Here is a 22,962-nt window from a genome sequence, read left to right on the forward strand (position 1 = left end):
CTTATAAATTATAATCGTCATGCAAATATATTTTATTTTTTATATATATAATTTTTGTTGTCTAGACTTTATCTAAAATAATCAAACTATAATACATAATTAAATATTGACGCTTTATATTTTTTATCTAAAAACAAATTCAAATATAAAAACATTATTTTATTACTTTTTAATTTTTATATGATGAGGTTTTTAAGATTTATTTTTATTTTTCTTAAATAAATATATTTGTTTTTATGAAAAAATATGACGTGTTATTATAAAAAAAATTATTATGGAAATAATATTATGTTGCATTTTATTTAAAAATATAAATATGAATTTTTAAGTTAAAGATAAAAATATGTTTCGGTTTTAGTTTTATAATATAAGTACTGTAAATTTTATATCATATGAACTTTTGATATTATATTTTAAAAAATTATTTAGTTTTATCAATTTTTAAATATATTCCTTAGTAAATACATAAACTTTTCGAAGCAAACTTAAAAAAACATGTGTTAGTTAATAATTAAAAGCGTTGCTATACATGCTAAAATAATTAACCATTAAATAAAATGATTTAACGAAGTTGATGTCATATTATTCATATGGTTAATTATCTTAACATGTATAGCAACCTAATTAATTATTAGCTAACAAACGTTTTTTAATTTTAATTTGAAATATTTATGTCTTATTAAAGAATATATTCATAATTTGATAAAACCAAATATTTTTTAAAACTAAATATCAAAGTTTTATATTGAACCAATGTAAAATTTATCGTACTTATATTTTATAAAATCAAAACTAAAACATATTTTTATCTTTAACTCGAAATTGCATACTTATATTTTTTTTAAATATAATAGCAACATGTTATTATTGATAACATATTCTTTTAAAAATAAAACATCATATTTTTTGAAAAGTAAATATATTTATATAAGATAAATGAAAATAAATCTTAAAATTACATCATGTAAAAATTTAAATGCAAGAAATTGATGTTTTTATAATTTAATTTTTTTTAGATAAAAAAATTACAAACGAAAATATTTAGTTATGTATGAGAAATACATAAAAACACAACCATTTATCAGCCAATATTCAGAAAGAAACTTTATATTTTGTTTATGTGTAGAAAAATCTTTACATTTTCAGTTGCTTTTCAGATTTACCCAACTTTTCATTTTTTAAACGAAAATATTTAGTTATGTATGACATAACATTTATCTTGTTGTGTAACATCCAGTTTCAAATGTTCCTGATTTCAGGATAGTGGATCGTGATAACCAGGTAAAGGTCTTGGGCTTCAAGGGAATAGAGTTTAGACCTTATTGGATGTTGACGATGTTACTTAAGTGATTTAAGCCCTTGTATAGTGCGTTGAAGCCAAAAGGGTAACATGAGAAAAGTAATATTCTATACTTTTGTGCGTATTAATAAATTATTTTATCTATCCTTTAAGCTAAAAGTAAGTAGATAAAATTATGGGGCTTGTCAATACCATCGTGTGCATATAAAGATCAATGAAAGCAGAGCTAGAACAAAAAAACTATGATCATTTGACCAGAAAAATCAAGAATTTATCGGAAAGCACAGAGCACCCTTTAAAAAGCACAGGGCACCTCCGGCCCAGTGGGTTGCGCGTTTTTGGGTTTTTGAGGTGTATAAAAGCCATTAACTCTTAAGATTTGATCCTTTTCAACCTCCAACACCCCTATATCATTCATTTAGTGAAACCCTAACCTCCTTTGAATAAAATGAACTTATCCTCTCTCCTTAAGACATCTTTTGGTGCATTTAGTGGTGATTTGATGAAGATTGAAAATCAAGAAAGTATAGTTGGTTTCAAGGGATGTTGTTTCAAGCTAGGATCCATAAAGTTCATACCTTTTCTTTGGATATTTGTAAGTAAAAAGCTTCAACCTTTCTTTCTCATATGATATATCTAGCTATTGTTTCCTTTTTATGTTTTTTGTCCAATTTTGGTGGTAAGCTTAGAGTGGTAATGACTCCATCTCATTCTAAGCACCTAGAGTTGCTATTTTGACCATTTGTATTGAGAAAGTTGGCATCTTGGAGCTTGTTCTCTTGGCCATGCTAAGTAGGTTGTATTTTGGGCCCTTTTGATGTTCACGTGTAGATCTTAAAAGTTTGTGGCATTATTATGGATAAAGTTGGAAATTTTATCCATCTAAACATCATGTTGATTCATTTCTAAAGGTTAGAGACTTGGACTTAATGGATTAAATTAAGAAAGATGCATTTTTGGTCCCTTTGTGACTTAATGTCTAGATCTTGGTTGTTTGGACCATCCCAACGGATAAAGTTGGAAACTTTATCCATTATGAAGCTATTAGGTACTAGATCTGGTGTTATGAGCCTTGGTCTTAAAGGATTAAACTTTTAATGAAGAAAAAGGACATTCTGACAGAGACCAAGACGTTGCCAAGTGTGACATCTCCAAATTCATAGTCATTTAAAAAAAATTATTTATGCTTATTTAAAATCAGAGTATCCTTTTTTGAAATGTAGTATTGCGGAATTTGTTCCCAGAAAAACATGATAATAATACTATCAAAGCATTTTCGAAGAAATGTATTTTATTTATATTAAAACATTGGGATGTCATCGTCAATACAAAAACATAAGCATAAATAGACCTTACATTCATTTACACTAATGACTTACATATCCTTTAATCTCTCGGTGTAATGGGTCTCCGTATCGATACATGTGATACAAATAAACTGAGTGAGTCAGGTTGGAAAACCTGGTGAGTACATAGGGTTTTCAACCCACAAAAATATAGTTATGATGTTTAATCATCAAACAATTAACCCAACTTCCCATCCTCATTATCTTATTTATTCTTAAGGATCTACCCTAAGAATCATTTATTCTTCCTTCATTCATTCATAAGGATTGCCCTAAGGAATAGGCACGAAGTCCATCACTGCCAGGATCTATTCAATATACACTAAGTCCATAGCTGTCGATGTTATCTGTTAGGCACTAAGTCCATAACTGTCAATATCCATCTATATGACACTAAATCCATAACTGTCAACGTTCATTTGTAAGGAACTAAGCTCATAGTTTCCAGGTTTTTAGAGTACATATGGTGAACACATCGTTCACAACACCTACACGTTGCGAGCCAGCTAGCGTTCCACTGGACTATGTAGAATAGTTTGTGGTCGTCGTCTATACTCCGCTAGATGACTGAATCATAGTTAAGGTCAAGGATTCTCATCATCTTTCACCTATCATCATTTATATCATCTTCCATCTCTCATATTTCATCTACCCATATTTACCCAATATATTTATAGGTATAAAAATACATATATAGTTTAAATCAAGTAAAACGTGTATAAATCGTTCATCCAACATAGATATCAAGAACACAAATAATTGGAACATATAGAACGTATTTTATATTAAATATTTCATATTTATGTGTAAGATGAAAGTAACTATGCACTCACTTGTTAAAGTAACGACTCAAAATTCGAGCAGCGTTTCGCTTCTAACAATCGTATTTTCCTTCGACGAAACCTAGTATCATTATCACTAGAATTTAGTATTTTATTGCGACTAATTATTAGTCTAGATTTATCATTAACTCAAGGTCTACGAGCAATATTGTTTTTATTGTATTATATAAGTGTTAAACAATACTTTTCAACTACTATGTAGAGACAGGGGCCAAACATGAAACACCGGAGGGCATTGACCATTTTGGCATTAAAGTTGTTCTGAAATCCAACAACCCTATGCGGCCCTTCAAACCAAATTCCTCATACCATGAGAAATTAAAAGGTATTATAATAACACTTTTGTATAATTTATAATACTTAGAACATATATTGTTTATATGTTCATAATAACGATAATGAACATAAACATAAGTTATACTTAAATAAGGGTAAACATAACTCACTTACAAGGGGGTTTAGCTAAGAGACGGGATCTGCAAGGGCAGAAATTATGAGCCGAAAGCTCTTCTTCTCGGAGCCTTCTGGCGTTCCGAGACTCGCCTCTAACTAGGGGTGACAATTTATGACACGACACGATAAAAATACACGGCACGAAACGAAATTGGGACAAATCTGAAATTTGAATTCGTGTTCGTGTCGTGTTCATGTTAACTATAAAAAACACGATGACGTGTCGTGTCGTGTTCGTGTTCAAAATTCGCATGAAATTGACACGATTTAGCAGTTCTTTATCTTGTTTTTTGTGTTTGTCGTGTTTTTCGTGCTTTTGTGTTATATTTGATAAAGTATTCATTAAATAAACTAGTTTTTAGTATATAATATATTTTCCGTGTCGTGTCGTGTTTGTCGTTTTTTAATTCGATCGTTTTCGTGTTAGTTAAAAAAACACGATATCGTGTCGTGTCATGTTCGTGTTACATAAAACATTGTCGTGTCAGACAGAAACACGAAACAATAGCACGATTTGCCACCCCTACCTCTAACAATTGGGAAGTGCTATGGCATGGAAGAGAGGGTTTGGGGTATTGGGAGAGAAAGAAAGGGTTTGGTGTGAAGAAATGAGAGATTTGCGCCTTTATTTATAGGTTGTCTAGGGGCCTCTCACTTCGTGAGCCTTGTGTAGGCACCAAGGCTTCGCCTGGTGCTGACACGTGGCGCGGGACGAAAGTAAAACAAACAATTTTAAAAAAATCATAACTTTCGCATACGAGCTCTGTTTTTGACGTTCTTTATATCAACGCATAGTTATTGACAAGATCTACAACTTTCCTTTTTGACCCCATTAGCTAATTCTTGACCGATTTTAAATTAACAGTCTGAGAGGATTACATTGTTAACGACTGTGTAAAATTCATAACTTCTACATACAACCTCCGTTTTCGATTGTCTTTTTATTGTTTAACTCATATTAATGAGATATTTAATTCTCATTTAGATCATTTTGGCTAAAAATTGAACGATCTAAAATTCGATTTCTGAGTTGTATATTGTTATGTCAAATCTTAGAAAAATCATAACTTTCTCAAACGAAGTCAGATTCAGGTGTTCTCTATATGCATGCTCTCGGTTTAATGTCTACTACAAATTTTTTTAGATTTCTAAGGCTAAAAGTAGCTTATCAAAAATACACTTTTTACGTTACACGATGATGTGCCGGTTCTGTCGTAAAACTTCGACGAGTTCTAACTTCTTCGTTATAAGTTGGATTTCAACATTCTTTATATGTATGGAATCCTTGTGACATATACTATAACTTTGATTAAGATTATTAATGCTAAATAATCTTCTTTAAAAAAATCATTTTTAACGCTCATTGTCTCTAAATTGATTGACTCGGATCTACGGGTGTTACAGACATGCATGTCTTTCTCTCGTCTAGGTAAAAATGGTAGAAATGGGGTCACAACCCCATGAAAAGGCTTTCAACACTCACTCAACCTCTATATCCTAATATCCATTAGGTATAATGCTCTTGGGACTTTGAAGAGCCATAAAGTTGCTAACTTTATTCCATTCAACCACTCTAATCAAAACAAGGGACCAAAATAATAAAAAATGACCTAGATCTATAAGGAAGAACTAACAAGATGAGAACTTGAGGACTTACACAGAGTCCAAAAGATACACACAAGGATGAGGATGGATTGTTTGTTGGATATATGCACCAAACTTTCTTTTACCTTCTTCAAAATCATCAAAACTTGAAAAAATGAGCTCCAAAAGCTTCAAGGAGGCTAGTTTTTGAACAAGGATTCTCTTGGAGGTGATGGAGCCTAATGGTGGAGGAAACCCTAGCCATCACTTCTCTTAAATAGGGCCTTAAGACCGAAAATTAGGATTTTGCGCATCTGTTGCCCCCACGTCGTGGCAAGCATCCTGCCACATTGTGGGATCCTAAGCGGACATACGTTTCATGCAAGGTTTCCACGTCGTGGTAACTCCTTCACCACGTCGTGGCCAACCATAAATCTCAAAAATTCATAAATTAAATCTATACCTGAATATGAGCGTTACACCGGGACCCCCTGAGCACCACATGAGTCCGCCATTGGATAGATGATTGTCGAAATCTACACCCTCTACCTCATTCTAATAGGATACATAGGGTATGTTTTTGTTGTTGAAAATTAAAGGAGTGATACCTATTGATATCATAAATGGAATACCCGGTACCAACATATATACTCACAAATCTTATGGGTATTTACTAACTGAATATCTAACGGGACGAAACCGAGTGTGAGATACAAATTTATAATCACATATGAGACTAAGATCAGTAATACCCTTCCTAAAACCACCTCTAGTATTTGCAAACTCACGGTTGCCCATTAATGGAGCCTTTTGCAGAAGAATGTGAAAATCTAGCTATTAACGAGAGAGAAAAAAAATTATAAACCATTTACCAAATTGTTTTTCTAATCTACCATATTTCTTCTTGCATATACGTTTGGTTAGTCCAAAAATATGATGATGTTCATGTTAACTCATTAGTGTGCATACATTCCAACTTCTACGTATAATTAAGGCGATTTTCGTGATATTGTCCACTAACCAAAACATATTTATCTCCATCCTAATATTGAAGGTATGCAAAACTCGGGGTGATTAAGGATGCTTTTGGTTATGTAAATATATTTTGTTTAACAAATTTTATTCTAACAAAAGTGAAAAAGTTTGAAAACTTGTTTGGTTTAATACTTCTTTTCCTAAAAGTTTTCCAAGAAAAAAAAGAAATTTTTAATTTTTTAATTACAAGTTACTTGTAAAATTGATAATTGTTGTTTTCCATGTTTTTATAATTTCATTTTTTTTCTAGAATATAAACACCCCCTATATACCTACACATCCCATACCACCCCATCCCAAACCGTACATCCACATATAGACCCTCCCATATATATATATATATATATATATATATATATATATATATATATATATATATATATATATATATATATATATATATATATATATATATATATATATATATATATATATATATATGGGAAAAGTGAATATACCCTCAAGGGTATATAAGCTTAGGTACCCAAACTCACCATACTACATCGTTTTGTATCATATATAGACATTATAATTGTCTAATGTTCTTATAATTCAACTTCTAACTTGAATTACTTCAAATATTTTTATAAATTTCATATTTATCTTCCTCTTACATAATTGTCATTTTCAACAATAATATATATAGTCTAGTAAGTGTTCGACAAAAAGATGTGACGTAAGAGGAAGATAATAGTGAAAATTTAAAAATATTGAATATAAATCATATTAAGGATTGAAGTTTAACAATATTATAATGAATATATCAAACAAAACGACGCATTATTATGAGTTTGGATACCTAAGCTTATATACCCTTAAGGGTATATTCACTTTTCCCTATATATATATATATATATATATATATATATATATATATATATATATATATATATATATATATATATATATATATATAGGTGGGTTCAATTGAGAAAATAAAAAATATTGAGAATGGGGGAATCATTCTCAGCCACTCATTTAATCTAAGCATAAAAAGACACGGTGGCAAACTTGTAAATATGTTAATAACCTTCAATCTCAAATACGTAACTATAGAGAATTCGATAACAGTTCGTTCATCATTAAAAATTTTCCTCCAACCTTCAATAATCATCCAGATTTCTTCAACTAAACTGGAATTTCTTCGTTGTTCATGAAATTGGAATCGGAGTTCTGGACTCGCAGTCACAATCGACATTAAAGGAGTCAGAATCGGTACTCACAGGTTCCCAATCGGATTTTCGGAAATCAAAATCAAAATGAGAAATCGATCAGACATAAGATGTCGCATCTGAAGTCGAAATCGGAAGTATATGATGATTTGGAATTGATAACTTTATGTTTTTAACATTTTTAAAATAGTTAACTTGTATGCACTCTAACTGTTTGATGAAATGCATAAACTAAATTACCACGTTATATTCACATATGAATATGTTTTTCTCACCTGAATCAGTATATGATTATTAACAAATACGCAAGTCTGTATGTTATTCATATGTGAATAACATATAAAAATTATATATATTTGTCAAAATACCTTCAAATATTCATAAGTGAATATATTCACAAGTGAATATACCTTGTAATATTCATATGTGAATATATTGTGTAATATTCATAAGTGAATATATCATCTATTATTCACAAGTGAATATACTATATAATATTCACATGTGATATACCATCTAATACTATGTAATATTCACATATGAAATATCATTTAATATTCATAAGTGAATATACCATCTAATATTCACAAGTGAATATACTATGTTAATATTCACAAGTGAATGCATCGTCCAATATTAAAATATGAATATACTATGTTTATTATATGTTATATTCATATATGAATGATACTTAAATTGTAAAAAAAAAATCATACTTTTTATTCATAAGTGAATAACGAATGTATTGTAATAAAACCTGATGCATTTTTATTTATTTATGAATAACGATAGTTGAAAATATAAAAAAAATAAATTTTTTATTTTATCTTAAAACTATATTAATATGGATGTCTATTTGTAGAGAATAAAAAATCATGAATTTTGGTATATTTAAAATCATTTTTTGATAAAAATAGCTTCTAAAAATAAAAAAAAAAAAACGAAAAAAACTATGTTTTTGTATATATTAAGGTAATGATTAGCATAGTTTAGGGAAATATGTTTTGTTGGAAAACACATGTGCATTTCTTTCCCATTTCCGTCGGTACGTTGGAGACTTTTGCGGCAAAAATAAATGATTAGCTGAGAATGATTCCCCAATTCTCAACCTTTTTTTTTCTCAATGGAACCCTCCTCTCTCTCTCTCTCTCTCTCTCTCTCTCTCTATATATATATATATATATATATATATATATATATATATATATATATATATATATTAAAATTTTGTTTCATTTTATGTTTGAATTGTGTTAAGTATCATATTATTTGAAATAACTAAAGTTGGATAAATTAATAGAAAATATACATTCGAGTATGGTTTCTAGTTTTCTTTGATGGAAATATATGTATATGTATATATATATATATATATATATATATATATATATATATATATATATATATATATATATATATATATATATATATATATATATATATATATATATATATATATATATATATATATATATATAGAGAGAGAGAGAGAGAGAGAGAGAGAGAGAGAGAGAGAGGTTCAAATGTTTTCACTATCTATTGTGTGCCTGTATGATTGATTTTGGACCAATCATTTTAGTTATTTAAGAAAGTAATTAATGCATATTAAATGTTGAAGATGTAATTAATATCTATTATATATTCCACATGTAATATGCATTAATTACTTTCTTAAAATAACTAAAATGATTGGTCCAGAATCAGTCATACATGCACACAATAGATAGTGAAAACAAAATAACCTAACCCTATATATATATATATATATATATATATATATATATATATATATATATATATATATATATATATATATATATATATATATATATATATATATATATATATATATATATATATATAAGCTTAGGTTATTTTGTTTTTACTAACTATTGTGTGTTAAAATGCACAAATCTGGATCACCGGATGAAATAACATCAAATGTCATTATCTGAGAGTCTATGATATTACAATAAGGTAACATGTACCGTATAATTACATAAATTTCACCATAAGGGTATCTTTGTCAAATGCCTATATTAAAAAAGGAAATTCTCGGATTTTAAGGGATAATTAGATCTCTTATTTTTTAAAATCTGATTTTTTTTTAAAATTAATTCAAATTTAATTCTAATATAGTTTTTAGTAATAATCGATTCATTCTATCAGAATGACAACGTCAACCATAATATAGTAAAGATATTTTTGATTTTATTTTTGCAGAATATGGTTATATTCAAGATATTTTTTTTATAATTAACATGCTTACATAATTATACAACATATTATCAAGAATAACATTTTATAATGAATATGAATTTTATTCTTTAAGAATCACTAATTACATTAATTCGTAAAAAATAAGACTATAAACAATTACTACATTCATTCTGAAGAAAAAATATGACTAGTAATGGTTCAAGAATTACATTTATTTTGAAAGATTAAAACTAAGAATGGTTAAAAAAAGAAAAAGAAAGCCCCATCAAAATATAACAAAAACATTAATCGATTCAGAAAGAATATATTATAGTAGAATACATTCTGGTAGAATATAGTCTCGTTCTCCATGTTTTCTTCTTTTTCCACATCAACACAGTTTCTTCAAAACCTAAATCCACAAAGAAAACATAATCAAACCATTCTTGGATGTATTCTAACATGATACATTATCCAAAATATAATGTATTCTTACAGAATACACTGTATTCTTATAGAATAAAGTATATTCTACATTTGATTTTCCTAGAAAATTAGAATTTTGTCAGAATATATTGACAAATAAAAAGATTGAATTTATGTCTTTTTTTTGTCTCTTGAACATTTTTAGCATTTTCATTAAATCCGTTATTTCAATATTTCTAAATTTATGTTTAGCCAAAACAAAAGGTAATCATAAACAAAAATACATGAGAAATAAACAAGTAAAATGTCAAAAAGATCATAAAAAATGACATTATTGACAAGTAAGGAGCTTGCCGTTTAACATTTACTTCCAGTAGAACCTTCCACTTTAAACATTTCAAGATTTCTAAATTTTAGTAAAGTAATAGAATATGAACATGTCTAACAAATGAAAAGTAATGACTAAACATACTGATACAAATGACCAATCAGTGAGCCACCAAATGTACCAATATTCTTTGATTTAGTAGAATGAAATGATTTGAAGTAAAGAATTAGAACAACCAGACAATCTTCATATTTAAATTAATAACTATGTGAAATTATCTAAAGATTATTTGCAACCATAAAAGTGTGTCGATTTTGTTTGTGTATTTTAATGCTTAAATTCGCCTTTGAAAAACAACCAGACTTTTAGTTGCAATTAATACTCTAAAATTCTAGAGAACGTAATTTAGGTTAAGTAAAAACCATGGACAAATATAATCTTTAAAATACCTGATTAACTGCAGATTTGGATGGTTCAAAAAACGTCGTAACCTAGATGACAGAGTACATATGGGATCAGTATCCATCGGTGTTGGAACACTTCCATAAGCATTGACTATGTAGGAAAGACGACGAGAAATCCGTTGAGGCGTTGGATATAGGATGGAGACGATGCTAGTATTTGATGAAGAAGACGAGAATGGTGATGATGACAACAAGATATTTCAACGGTAGCCACAGGGAAGAAGGGTTTTGCCAATGGTGGAGTCTTTTGATGTTGCCCGTGATTCACAATCTATAAGAGAAAGATTAGGTTAAACATTTATTTTCTTTCCTTAATTATAGGATTCCAATTAAATGCCTCCATTAATTTAGAATACCAAATCTCCAAAATACCCTTATTGAATTTATTTAATAATTTATTATTTCCTGAATTCTTATTGGTGCATACATGCACACAATAGTTGCTATAAACATTTGAACCTAGCTCTCTCTGTCTCTGTGTGTGTGTGTGTGTATATATATATATATATATATATATATATATATATATATATATATACACATACATACTAAAAACAAAACGTGAAAATCCATTTATTTTTATAAATTTCTAAAACAAAAAAATCCTTAAGGCAGGGAGATTTCAAATGGGGTTCCATCTTTCTTTTTGGCCTTGCGACTGAACTATTATTGGGAAGCTAACGTTTAACCAAGTTATAACATGATTTAAGGGGTTAATGACATAAAAACCTTTAAATTTGTTAGAAATGTATGGATTTATCTTTTTGTGGATTTTAGGTTCACTAATACGGAATAACACTAAAACCAAACATTTCAGCCAAACTTATCTTATACTATATTATAAAACATATTATTCACATCTTGAATTTTAAGAGGTATAAGTTACAAAGTTTTTTTTGTACAAATCAATAATGCATAAATATAATTAATACTTGACAAAAATTTGAAGACTTGAATCAATGAATGTCATTAAAAAATTATTTTGGATCAACATGATAATTTTAAAATATTAAGTTCATGTATATAAATTAATTTAAATTTCTTAAACTAGATACCAATATTAATTTTGTGTTGTTAAAAAAAAAACATTGGTATTAATTAATTTAAACTAAATATATAAACGTGCAATATAAATATAAGGTCTAAACATAATCATTTTATTTAAAAGTAGTAATTTTTTTTACATAACAACTAATAATAAAATCTAATAATTATTTCCCCGTAAGAAAAGTATTCGTTAAAAAAGCTATTTATCGTCGCCGCTTTGCACAGACACACATCTAGTAAATTTTAATGAACCAAAAAACTAAACTTAAGAGATTTTATGAAAAAAAAATACTATAAAATCGAATATTTATATCAAACATAAATGCTTTAATGAACCAAAAATATATAAAATGATAAAATCAAAAATAAAATTGCAAATATCCGCTATCATAAACCTAAAATCCAAATAAAAGATAAGTATACAAATTTATATCAAAATTAAGAGTTTTTACATAATTATCCTTTCAAGATTAAATACAAAATTTGTACTTTTTAAACAACGTGTAAAACCAGAGAACTGTACTAAAACTGAACATTAACCAGTACTTTAGGGGACATTGTGTAATTGTATTATTATACTGTAAAAACTAGGGTTCTGATTGCCGAAAGTCATTTGAGCCCTGCAGTTGTTCATCCTCTCCGTCTTCAATCTTCACCCATCACGACAAGCAGGTTTAAGGCTTTAAAACATCCCTCCGACGATTACTTGATTTGATTTGTTCTTAGCCAGATGTCGGATAAACGAAACATACAAGATCAGCAACGCAGATTGCTCGCTGAGAAGTACGAATTAAGGAGAAAACTGTACAAAGCGTTCTCTAAAGATACCGATCTTCCAAATGACGTGCGGGAGAAACATCGTTGTAAGCTGGCTGATTTGCCGAGAAACAGTTCGTTCACTCGAGCAGTGAATCGGTGTGTTTTCACTGGTCGTGCTCGTTCCGTTTATCAGATGTTTCGAGTTTCTCGTATCGTGTTTCGTGATTTAGCATCCCGAGGTCTTTTGCACGGAGTTAAGAAAGCGTCGTGGTAGAATCGTAGAGTCAATTTGAGAAACAGGTCAGCTTTTCCTGATCTGTTTGATAGACGATTGTTGTTGAATTAGCTACTGTTTTTTCTTTGCTTGTAAGTCTTACTTGAATGCATTGTTGAAGCCGATCAAATAAGTGCTGATTCTGTTGAATATTCCAGAACGGGAATCAGATTGGATATGTTGATCCTGTGAAACTTGCAACATGAAATTGTGTTTTGATTAAACTGATTCTGTGAACTTGGAACTGGAAATTTGTTTGATTAACTTGATTCTGTTCCTTGTTAGCTAATTGTCTTAAAGTAGGACCTCTGTTTCCTGTACTATCAATGCTGAAATTTGTTATTTGGATTAGTGATATGCACATTGATGATGGATAAGATGTTTTAGGGTTGAAGTTGTAAATCAGACATTTGTGAAGTGAATAGCTCTAGGCATTTGTCTAAAGAATCATAGATACATAAAGTCATTAAGTAAATGTTTGCACTGATATATAAATTTATTTCCATGACAGAGCGCCATTAACCCAAATCATTCATATCAAAAATATTATGCATGGATTGTTGACACTGAGATATTAGAAGCATTGAAATACCTTTTATTGTTTGGACGAGTTCTTGAGAGCCTTGGATAGAGAAAGAGGGGAAATAGTGTGTGAAATTATGATATTGTGTGAAGAATCAATCAACCCAGTGTTGAACTCACAAAGGCATAAATCCACTTGTAGTGTATGATTTGGATTTACAAGGCTAGAAAATGAAGAAAATTTTAGCTTACAATGTGGCAAAAAGTTGCTTTTTTTTTTGTCAAACCAACCTTCATTTATAGCGGGTTCTTTTTAACTTTGGAATCCATGGATCCATGAGACCCGTTTTCAATTAAAATAGGTAAGCATCCAAATTTGAAAAACAATTCATGAATCATAACTATAAACATTTGACACAAATTTGATTCATATGTAGAAACAAGATTACAAGTATAATGGTTTCTGTTTAATTGTCAAGCATTCTTTTTGTTCCTTTTGTGATTCGATATGTGGCAAATCAATTTTCAGCAATGAGCCATGGCTCTCTTTGGATCATAATCTACTCTTATAATTTTAGACTTTTAGTTTTTCAAATAGTTTTTTGTATTCCGGTTCTTTTCCTGCTTAAAAATTGATTATGTTTTTGTTATCACCGGCCCAGAACATGAACTAAAAATCCTTGTTTTATTTGTAAAAAACATGAAGTCTTATCAGAATTGTTTTGGCGTTTTGGCATTAAATATCTAAAGAATTGTCGAGAAAACAGTAGCTTGAAAAAATACATTGATTTTGAACAAATCTCGAAAATGTAGATACAAAAGTGATCGTTTTTATTCTTGCAAATTGTAGAAAACGACAATATAATGGTGTGAATTTGTAAAAAATTATATGCTTTTAATTTAGATTTGATTGGCAATCAGCATAAAGTTGGGTATTTTTTTGAATGATGAAGTGGTGAGAAAATGCCATGATTTCTATTCCATTATTGATAGCTCTGTATCAATAATAGCGGTGGATTGGTTTATTACACGATCTAATGAAAATAAATTATTACTAAACTCATCATAATATCTGTGCATAACTTGTATACACACACACACCTAAATAGTTTGAAGAGCTTTCTAATTTAATAATGTTTGGTTCTGAGTAGCATGTAGTCCTTAACCTTCTTGGACCGATTACTAAAATGAGATCTTTGAATTCTTTTAATTTTTTGTACTTTTTAGAAATAAGTTACGTAACTTATAATATAATATATTTTTCGTGTTAAAAGGAATGGATCTACAAACCCCCCATGGAAAAAGAATGTATAAAAAGAATTGAAAAGGATAATGACATTTGTAACCTCATAACAACCTCCATAAATCCGTTTGTTAGAAGACAAAAGTTGGAAAGTGGTTAAATGAAGGGATATGTCGGCAGAAAGATAAGAGGTGATGAGGGAGTGAAGCCAGAACTAAAAGCCTTCACACAATCACATGGGCAACCCATTCATTATTCATCAAGTGTCCTTATGCTGTTTTTACTCTTTTTCAACACCAACCTACTTTCTCTTGTTAACCTCCTTTTACTTTGTCCACTAATAGTTTAGTTCATGGACATTTTTGTCAATTCGTATGCTTCTTATGCATTCTCATTCTTTGATTTGACCCACCCCTTTATACTTTCTCCATCATTAGTTCAGGGTAATTTGTCAAAATACATGCTTTTTATTTCACAATTATAGCAATCTTTGACCCACCGTTTCTTGTTAACCCCTTTTTTATTTTATAATTTGTCCATCAATTCTTTTAGGGGCACTTTTGTCGATTCCACCATACTTTTTATTTTACATTTACACCAATATCTTCACACTTGCGTTTCATTATCAGTCTTTGACCCACTTTGTCTTGCTAAACATCGATTACTTTAAGGGTAAGTTTTGTCACTTCACAACTTCTTTTACTATTTACTCAAATAATTGCCCTTTTTGCCTTTCATTCTCAATTATGGTCCCATGGAAGAACTCTCCAATCTCTACCCATGTTTTGGAATCTGGCTTTGTCTATTGAAAGGACAAATTCATGTCTTTAATTTTGATTAAATAGATAGGTCCGATAGGTTCTTTAACGTGTTAAGTTGACTTCGATTTAAGATCTTAATTTGACTTTGGGTCACGATGGATAATTTTAGACTTTTAGTGTATGTTGAAATATGTTGGGTTGAACTAAAAACCTATTGTATACATTCCTATAAAATACTTTTAATAATATTACTTATGATCACCAAGAACACAAGGAAGAAAATGATTGCCAAGAACACAAGGAAGAAACAAAACATTGTTTTGTTGATTGGACTCTAGAAATTGTTGGTGTTGCTTTCATGGATACTAATAAAGAAATATATGTTTTGATCTTTAGTTTCTATATTGAAGGATATCCACTATAATTCAGGTAAAATTTAAAACCCTGTGGTTGTAGTTATTGGTTAATCAAGTTTGTTTGGTTGTGCGTGACTCTTTCAATTGAGAGCTTATGGAGTTTAACTCTCACTAGGAGATATTGGTGGTATTTAAGAGTATGTTAGTTTGCGTTCCATAAAAAAAGTGGTTTAATTGGATCGTTGTTTTGGAAATTAGTTTTAAATTGTATTTTCCGACATGTTTTTAATTGTTTGCTTAATTTTTATTTTATTTTTGTAAAAAATCTCAATAATCATAACATTGGTATCCAAGCCTTTGTATGATCTTTTGATTAACATGAAAATTTTGTTTTATTTCTTGCTTCCGTAAGTGAATTAGAAGAAAAGCAACAATTTCCAAATCTTTTAAATATGTTTATATTTAACTTTTAATGGTTTGACTTTTATTTGACTAAGTATTAATGTTTTATAAAATTCATATGGATTTTAATAACAAACCATCGAAACATTAGGTTGCATTTAGTTACAGAAAAACAATTTTCATTTTCTGTTTTTTGTTTTCCCTTTTCGATTTTCGTTTTCCATTTTCATTTTTCATTAAAAAATTTAGAAAACGCGTTTAGTTAAACTTATTCATTTTTCATTTTCAGTTTAAAAAAATTAGAAAATGTGTTTAGATGTGTATTTTTCTATCGGTTTTTATTTTTAAAAAACGGTAGCAGTGGTAGGGTGTGGGTGGGGGCGGTGACGGTAGCGGGTCGGCGACGGTGGTGGTGATGACAGACGATGGTGGTGGCGGCGGCAATTGTGTCAGTGGTGGTGATGGCGACGACAACGATGGTGGTGGTGCTAGTGACGGGTTAGTGCTGATGGTGGTGATGATGGTGATGGTAGCTCGGTGATTGTGGTGGTGGTGTTGGGTGGGTGGGAGTGCCAGTATGTGTTTGTGTGTGTGTATGTGGGGGTCGGTGTGGGTTTGTGTGTGTGTCTGTGAGGGTGGGGGTAGGGGTAGGTGTGGGTTTGTGTGTGTGTGTGTGGGTGTGTGTGTGTGTGTGTGTGAGGGTGAGGGTGGGGGTGGGGGTAGGTGTGGGTTTATGTCTGTGTGGGTGTGTGTTTGTGGGGGTGTGGGTGGATATGTGTGTGAGTGTGTTTGTGTGTGTGTATGTGCGTTGGTGGGTATGTATGTGTGTGTGTGTTTGTGGATGGGTGTGTGGGTGGGTGGGTATGTATGTATGTGTGTGTGTTTGTGGGTGGGTATGTATGTGTGTGTGTGTTTGTGGGTTGGTGTGTGTGTGTGTGTGGGGGGGGGGGGGTATGTGTGTGTGTTTATGGGTTGGTGTGTGTGTGTGTGTGTGTGCGGGTGAGTGTGTGTGAGGGTGGGTATGTATGTGTGTGTGGGTGTGGGTGGGGGGTGTTAAGGTGGGGGTAGGTAGAGGTGGATGGGATGAGAGTGGGTGTGTGTTTATATTTTAGAAAAATTTTGGAATTAGAAAAATGTGGAAAACAATGATTATCAGTTTTCCAAAAATTTCCAACTTATTTGTAATTTTAGAAAATGGAAAATTTTCATTTTCCGTGAAAAATTTAGAAAAATAGACGAACTAAACGCGTAATTTTTTCGGAAAACGACCCATTTTTCTGCAACTAAACGCACCCTTAGGATTTAGATGCTATTTTAAATGGGTTACCTTTGCCTTTTGGACTTTGTGGTGGTTGATGTTTTTATGGTGGTGGTTTATTAAATTTAATGCAAAGGTTTTTAAGGTTTTTAAGTTAAGAGCATATTCAATGGGTTCATTGTTTTACAATTTAAACCTATTGTCATGTTATTTTTCACTAATTTTAGCTAGTAATTAAATGTATTATCCAAATATAATGTCTTCCAATAGTTTTTATAAAAATTTAATTAATTAATATCTTAAAACCAAAAGAAATCAACATGTATATTTTCAGATCTCTTCCAACATGCTTAAGAGAAAATAAAGACATAAATTTTGGACCATATCAAATACAACAAATAAGTCTCAAACCTTTTGTTGAAGCTTTTCATCTATAACTTTACTTACAAAGACAGTTTTATTGATCTCACCAGGTTAACAACTGTCACTTATTTCATTAAATAGTGTGAAGTTATAAGGGAGGAGGGAGTCGTTCCCACTGAACCCACTGCCACATCAGCTTTTCTCTTTGATTTTTCTTCATCTTTCCGAACCCACAACACATGGAAATCCTATCTTTTTCAACCCACTCAACCTACTCAATTAAAAAAAAAAATTCTAAACAACTAAGGTACAAGTCTTAAAACATATGGTACAAGAGAAAATGAGAGAGACAAAGTAAAGAGAGAGGATGAAGTGGGTTCGTGAAACCAATTAAACAACCCGTCGAAGAGGGAGTGATATCGGCGGTAACTCTATTGCTAATTAAGATTTTACCTTGATTATTTTGTATATTTTTTTTAATTGAGTGGATTGAGAAAGATAGGATTTCCGTGTGTCGTGGGTTCGGAAAGATGAAGAAAAATCAAAGAGAAAAGCTGATGTGACAGTGGGTTCAGTGGGTTCGGTGGGTTCAATGGAAACGACTCCCTCCTCCCTAAGTAATACAAACTGAAATAAAAAAAAATCATTGTTACCAAATCTATCATTGTGTCTGCTTGGTTTAGCTTTAGCTATTCCCTATCAAATCTTTACATGGAAACATTTTAGATACTAATCTTTACCTAATCAACAACAAAAAAGAATTAACTATAATGTCATGGTCTTGTTTAAAAGGTTGATGTATCATAAGTGAGTAAGTACCACATTTGTATGAGAGAGCATACACAACAATAGTGTATCTATTTCAGATCTTGCATCTCCTGCATGTTGTGGAATGTGGGAAGGTATAAAGCTTACACCTTTATCATCCTCTTATTTACTTTCATGTCATGGGTCCCTCGAAGAAGTGATATTGGAGTTTGGAACAACTCCATAACCTCAGGCTTGTTTAGTGACCATGTTTTGGCCCTAGGTGGTGGAAAAAGTGTTAAATATTAGTTCCCTTTGCTCCATGCACAAGTTGAGGTCATATTAAGGACTTTATGGACTTAGGGTTTAAGATTTTTCCTTACGGGTGAGGTCCTAATGGATAAAGTTGGAAACTTTATCCATTAAGTATTTGAAAAGGACCAGATCTGAAGTTTTGGGCTTAGATTTGTAAGGATTAAGCTCTTAATATTGAAAGGAAAGTTTTGCCAACAACCACGTCATAGCCAAGGAGGGCCCACGACGTGGTGAAATGTTGATTCGCATTTGAGATGCCCTGTTGTTCCCACGATGTGGCCAAGGAGGGTCCACGACGTGGTAAGGTCCTACATGTCGCCTATTTTGTCCCGACATGCCCACAATGTGGCCAGGAGGTGTCCACATCGTGGTGGTTGTTGACTAGGTTGACCGTTGACTTTTTTCGACTGTTAATGGTTGACTTTTGACCAGTTTGACTTGCGATCAAACTTGGAGGATTTGTTTTGTTGATTGAGGATTTATATTTTTTTGGTGTTAGTAGGTTCGCAGGATTAATCAGGGCAAGGCATGCGAGTGTTGATGTGCTTCTCTGGTTCTTTTGTTCATGTGAGTTTCTCACTATGTCTCGTATCCCATTGTATATCCTTTGCATGGTAAGACAGGGGTATTGTTAGAGTACAAGTATGCTAGTTGACTATAATAACTCCTTGTTATGCATGAAGAGTTAGAATACTTGGTATTTTGGTATACTAGACTGGTAGGGTCTTGCATGTAGATTGTATGATGCTGTTAGTATATATGCTTGGTTAGGGTAATTGGGGAAGGCCAGTTATCCGAATTATGTAACTTAATTTTAAAGAGGTTGATGGCAGGGTAACTAGGGAGGGCTAGTTTCCATGGGAATGCATATTTATGTTATGTGTTATGTCATATGATTATGTGGTAATGATAGATTTAGTTATATGTAGTTTAAGTTGGAGAGCTTGAGAACTATTGGTCTAGTGCCTGATTGTGATGTTCTTGTCTGACTGTTCGCTCTCGGGCGGATCATCTGTTCAACTTTCTATCTGAACCACGACTATATATGATTCTATGTTTTATATGTAAGACCAAGGTTTGTGCCATGGAAATTGTATGGAAGACCAGGATTTGGGCCCGACACTTGTACAAGTAACAACCAGGATCTGACTCCTGGCAATGACACAAAAAATCCATGATTTGGCCCATGGCAAGATGTGACTGTAAAACTTTGATTTGGCCCATAACATTCCGTTGGGGTTGGGTGGACTCATTATTTCATATATGATTGTTATGTAAGCATCCTGATAGGTGATTTGGAAGGTCTTCGCAAGAGCCGAGAACTTTGTGTGGATGCATTATATATATATGATAGAATACGTGGTATACTAGAGAACTCACCAAACTTTATGCTTATAGTTGTGGATAAAATATTTTGCAGGTTGTACGTGAGAGGGGCTCAGCAGGACTCTACATACGCATTGAAGATATTCGTTTCCACGGTTTTGTAATTTAACTATGATAATGTTATGGTTTTTAATAAATGGAATTCACTTATTGCTTAAGAAATAATGTTTTAATCAGTTATTTTATTTTGAAAATGAAAAATCTCCTTGTAATTTTTGGGACGTTACAGTTGTTTTTTAATATATGTTTATCAAAATCTCTACAAACTAATTGAAATCACTAAAAATCATTAAAATTATATCATATAGAATACGATAGAAAACGAACTACATCTACAAACAACGATAAAATTACATCATATAACACATTTTATAGAATAGAATGCTACATCTTATAACAAATTGCTTGTCAACATTGTAATTTAGATCGTAAACATATACATGATATGCACTTGCTAGATAAATGACTTGCTACATTTAAACATTAGTTTTTAATGTTTATAATCATAATTACCTCTTAGTAGGTGTATTATGATTGAAAAATACTAAAAACACTGAGTTATCTTTAAAATCCTTTTCTATTTTTATTTTGAAGACTTGGTGTTATAATGTTAACTAGTTATTAGACCTCTATACTAAACGAATTCATTAAGAAAATAAATAAATATGGTGATCTAAACATTTAAGTGTAACGACCGGTAATTTGTAACGCCCGTAGATCAGGGCTAGTCAATTTAAAGACGATAGGCGTCAAAAATGAATTTTTGATGAAAGATTATTTAGAATGAATAATCTTAACTAAGTTATAGTACATGTTACAAGGTTTTCATGCACATAAAGAACGCCGAAATCCGAGTTATAACGAAGAAGTTATGACCTGTCGAAGTTTCGCGACAAAACTGGCACGACACAGCGCGACGTAAAAAGTGAATTTACGTTAGAGCGATATTTAGCCTTAGCAATCTAAAATAATGAAAGTCTTAGAATACATTAAACCATGAGCGTGCATAAAAAGAACGCTCAAATCTGACTTCGTATGAGGAAGTTATGATTTTTCGAAATTTCGACTTAGCGGTATGCAGCCCGAATGCTCGATTTGAGACCGAGCGGTTTTTAGCCGAAACAATCTAAATGAGAATTGAATATCTCATTAATTGTAGTAAAACGATAAAAAGATAGGCGAAAACGGACGTCGGATGAAGAAGTTATGATTTTATAACGGAGTTTTCCTGTCCCGGCCTACTAAAAATAAATAATAAAAATAAAGTCAAAATTAGTCGAAGAAGTCTAAACGAAAGTTGTAGAGCGTAGTCTCACCTACGTGGGGATATAAAGAACGTCAAAAAAGTAGTTCGTATGAGGAAGATATGAATTTTTGAAGTTCATTAAATATTTTCGATATTTAATTTAAATATAATTTCGATATTATCCGGAAGGGGGGGGGGGGGGGAGTTAGCGTTCTTATCCCCATTACGCCCAACGTAATTCGGGTTTCTAGCCCCCTATAAAAGGGTGTCGAGGGCAGCCGAGTTCTTTGCTCATTTCTTCCCTTTCTCTCGCGTTTTTGCATCGTTTTTCGTGTAAGAATTACCCCGAAGCCCCGGTATCATTCCCGAGCCCCGAAGCAAGTCCCGAGGCCCCGAAGATCCCGAGAAGTGCAATTACCGAGCCGAAGCTCTGCCCGCGAGGAGTCCGGTTTTTGTGAAGATCTTCCAGATTTGCCGAAGAATACTACTTCTACAAGCCGTAGTGGTGTCCGATCATCTTCTAATCAAGTGAGTGTGTAGTTACTTTATTCTAAACACATAAATATTAAGTATTTACTATGAAATACGTGCTATGTGTATAATATATCGTTGTTTATTTGAGATGGTTGTGGAGTGGATGAATTATAAACGTTTTAATGAGTTTAACTGTATACGTATTTTGGATCTAAAAAAATGTTGGGTAGAACATAAGTAGATGAGGTTGCTGGTAAGTGATAAAATATGGGTTTGACCATGAGATAAAAGAATAAAGAGATAAACTTGTTTTAGATCTGGATGTATGGATCAGATTAAAAGGTTAGTTTTAGATATAGATGTATGGATCAGATCAAAAGGTTAGTTTTAGATCCGAGAGTATGGATCAGATCAAGAGAATAGTTTTAGATCCGAGAGTAGGGATCAGATCAAGAGGTTAGTTTTAGATCTGGGAGTACGGATTATGTATTTTTGAATTACGTGTTCATTCGATAAGGTATCATGTGTATAGTCCCTTTTAGGAACATGATTTTAATACAAGAATTGATTAAAGTATGAAATATACATATATATGTGAAGTATTTGTTATTTTCTGAAATACGTGTTAGATATATTAGATGATATACAACGTACGAATCA

General features: G+C 31.3%; 1 protein-coding gene across 1 annotated transcript; it reads left to right on the plus strand.

Moving 5' to 3' along the window:
• The first annotated feature begins 12,765 nt into the window (after positions 1-12,765).
• On the plus strand, positions 12,766-13,513 carry LOC122195901 (ribosomal protein S14, mitochondrial). Its single transcript, XM_042898155.2, has one exon. The coding sequence runs from the start codon at positions 12,927-12,929 to the stop codon at positions 13,227-13,229; it is 303 nt and encodes a 100-aa protein (XP_042754089.1). The 5' UTR covers positions 12,766-12,926; the 3' UTR covers positions 13,230-13,513.
• Positions 13,514-22,962: the final 9,449 nt, after the last annotated feature.

The sequence above is a fragment of the Lactuca sativa genome, chromosome 9, assembly GCF_002870075.4.
Source record: "Lactuca sativa cultivar Salinas chromosome 9, Lsat_Salinas_v11, whole genome shotgun sequence".
Lineage (NCBI taxonomy): Eukaryota > Viridiplantae > Streptophyta > Magnoliopsida > Asterales > Asteraceae > Lactuca > Lactuca sativa.

Bases quoted from the DNA above. Each gene is read 5' to 3' on its own strand.
- LOC122195901 (XM_042898155.2), top strand. From the start codon at position 12,927: ATGTCGGATAAACGAAACATACAAGATCAGCAACGCAGATTGCTCGCT.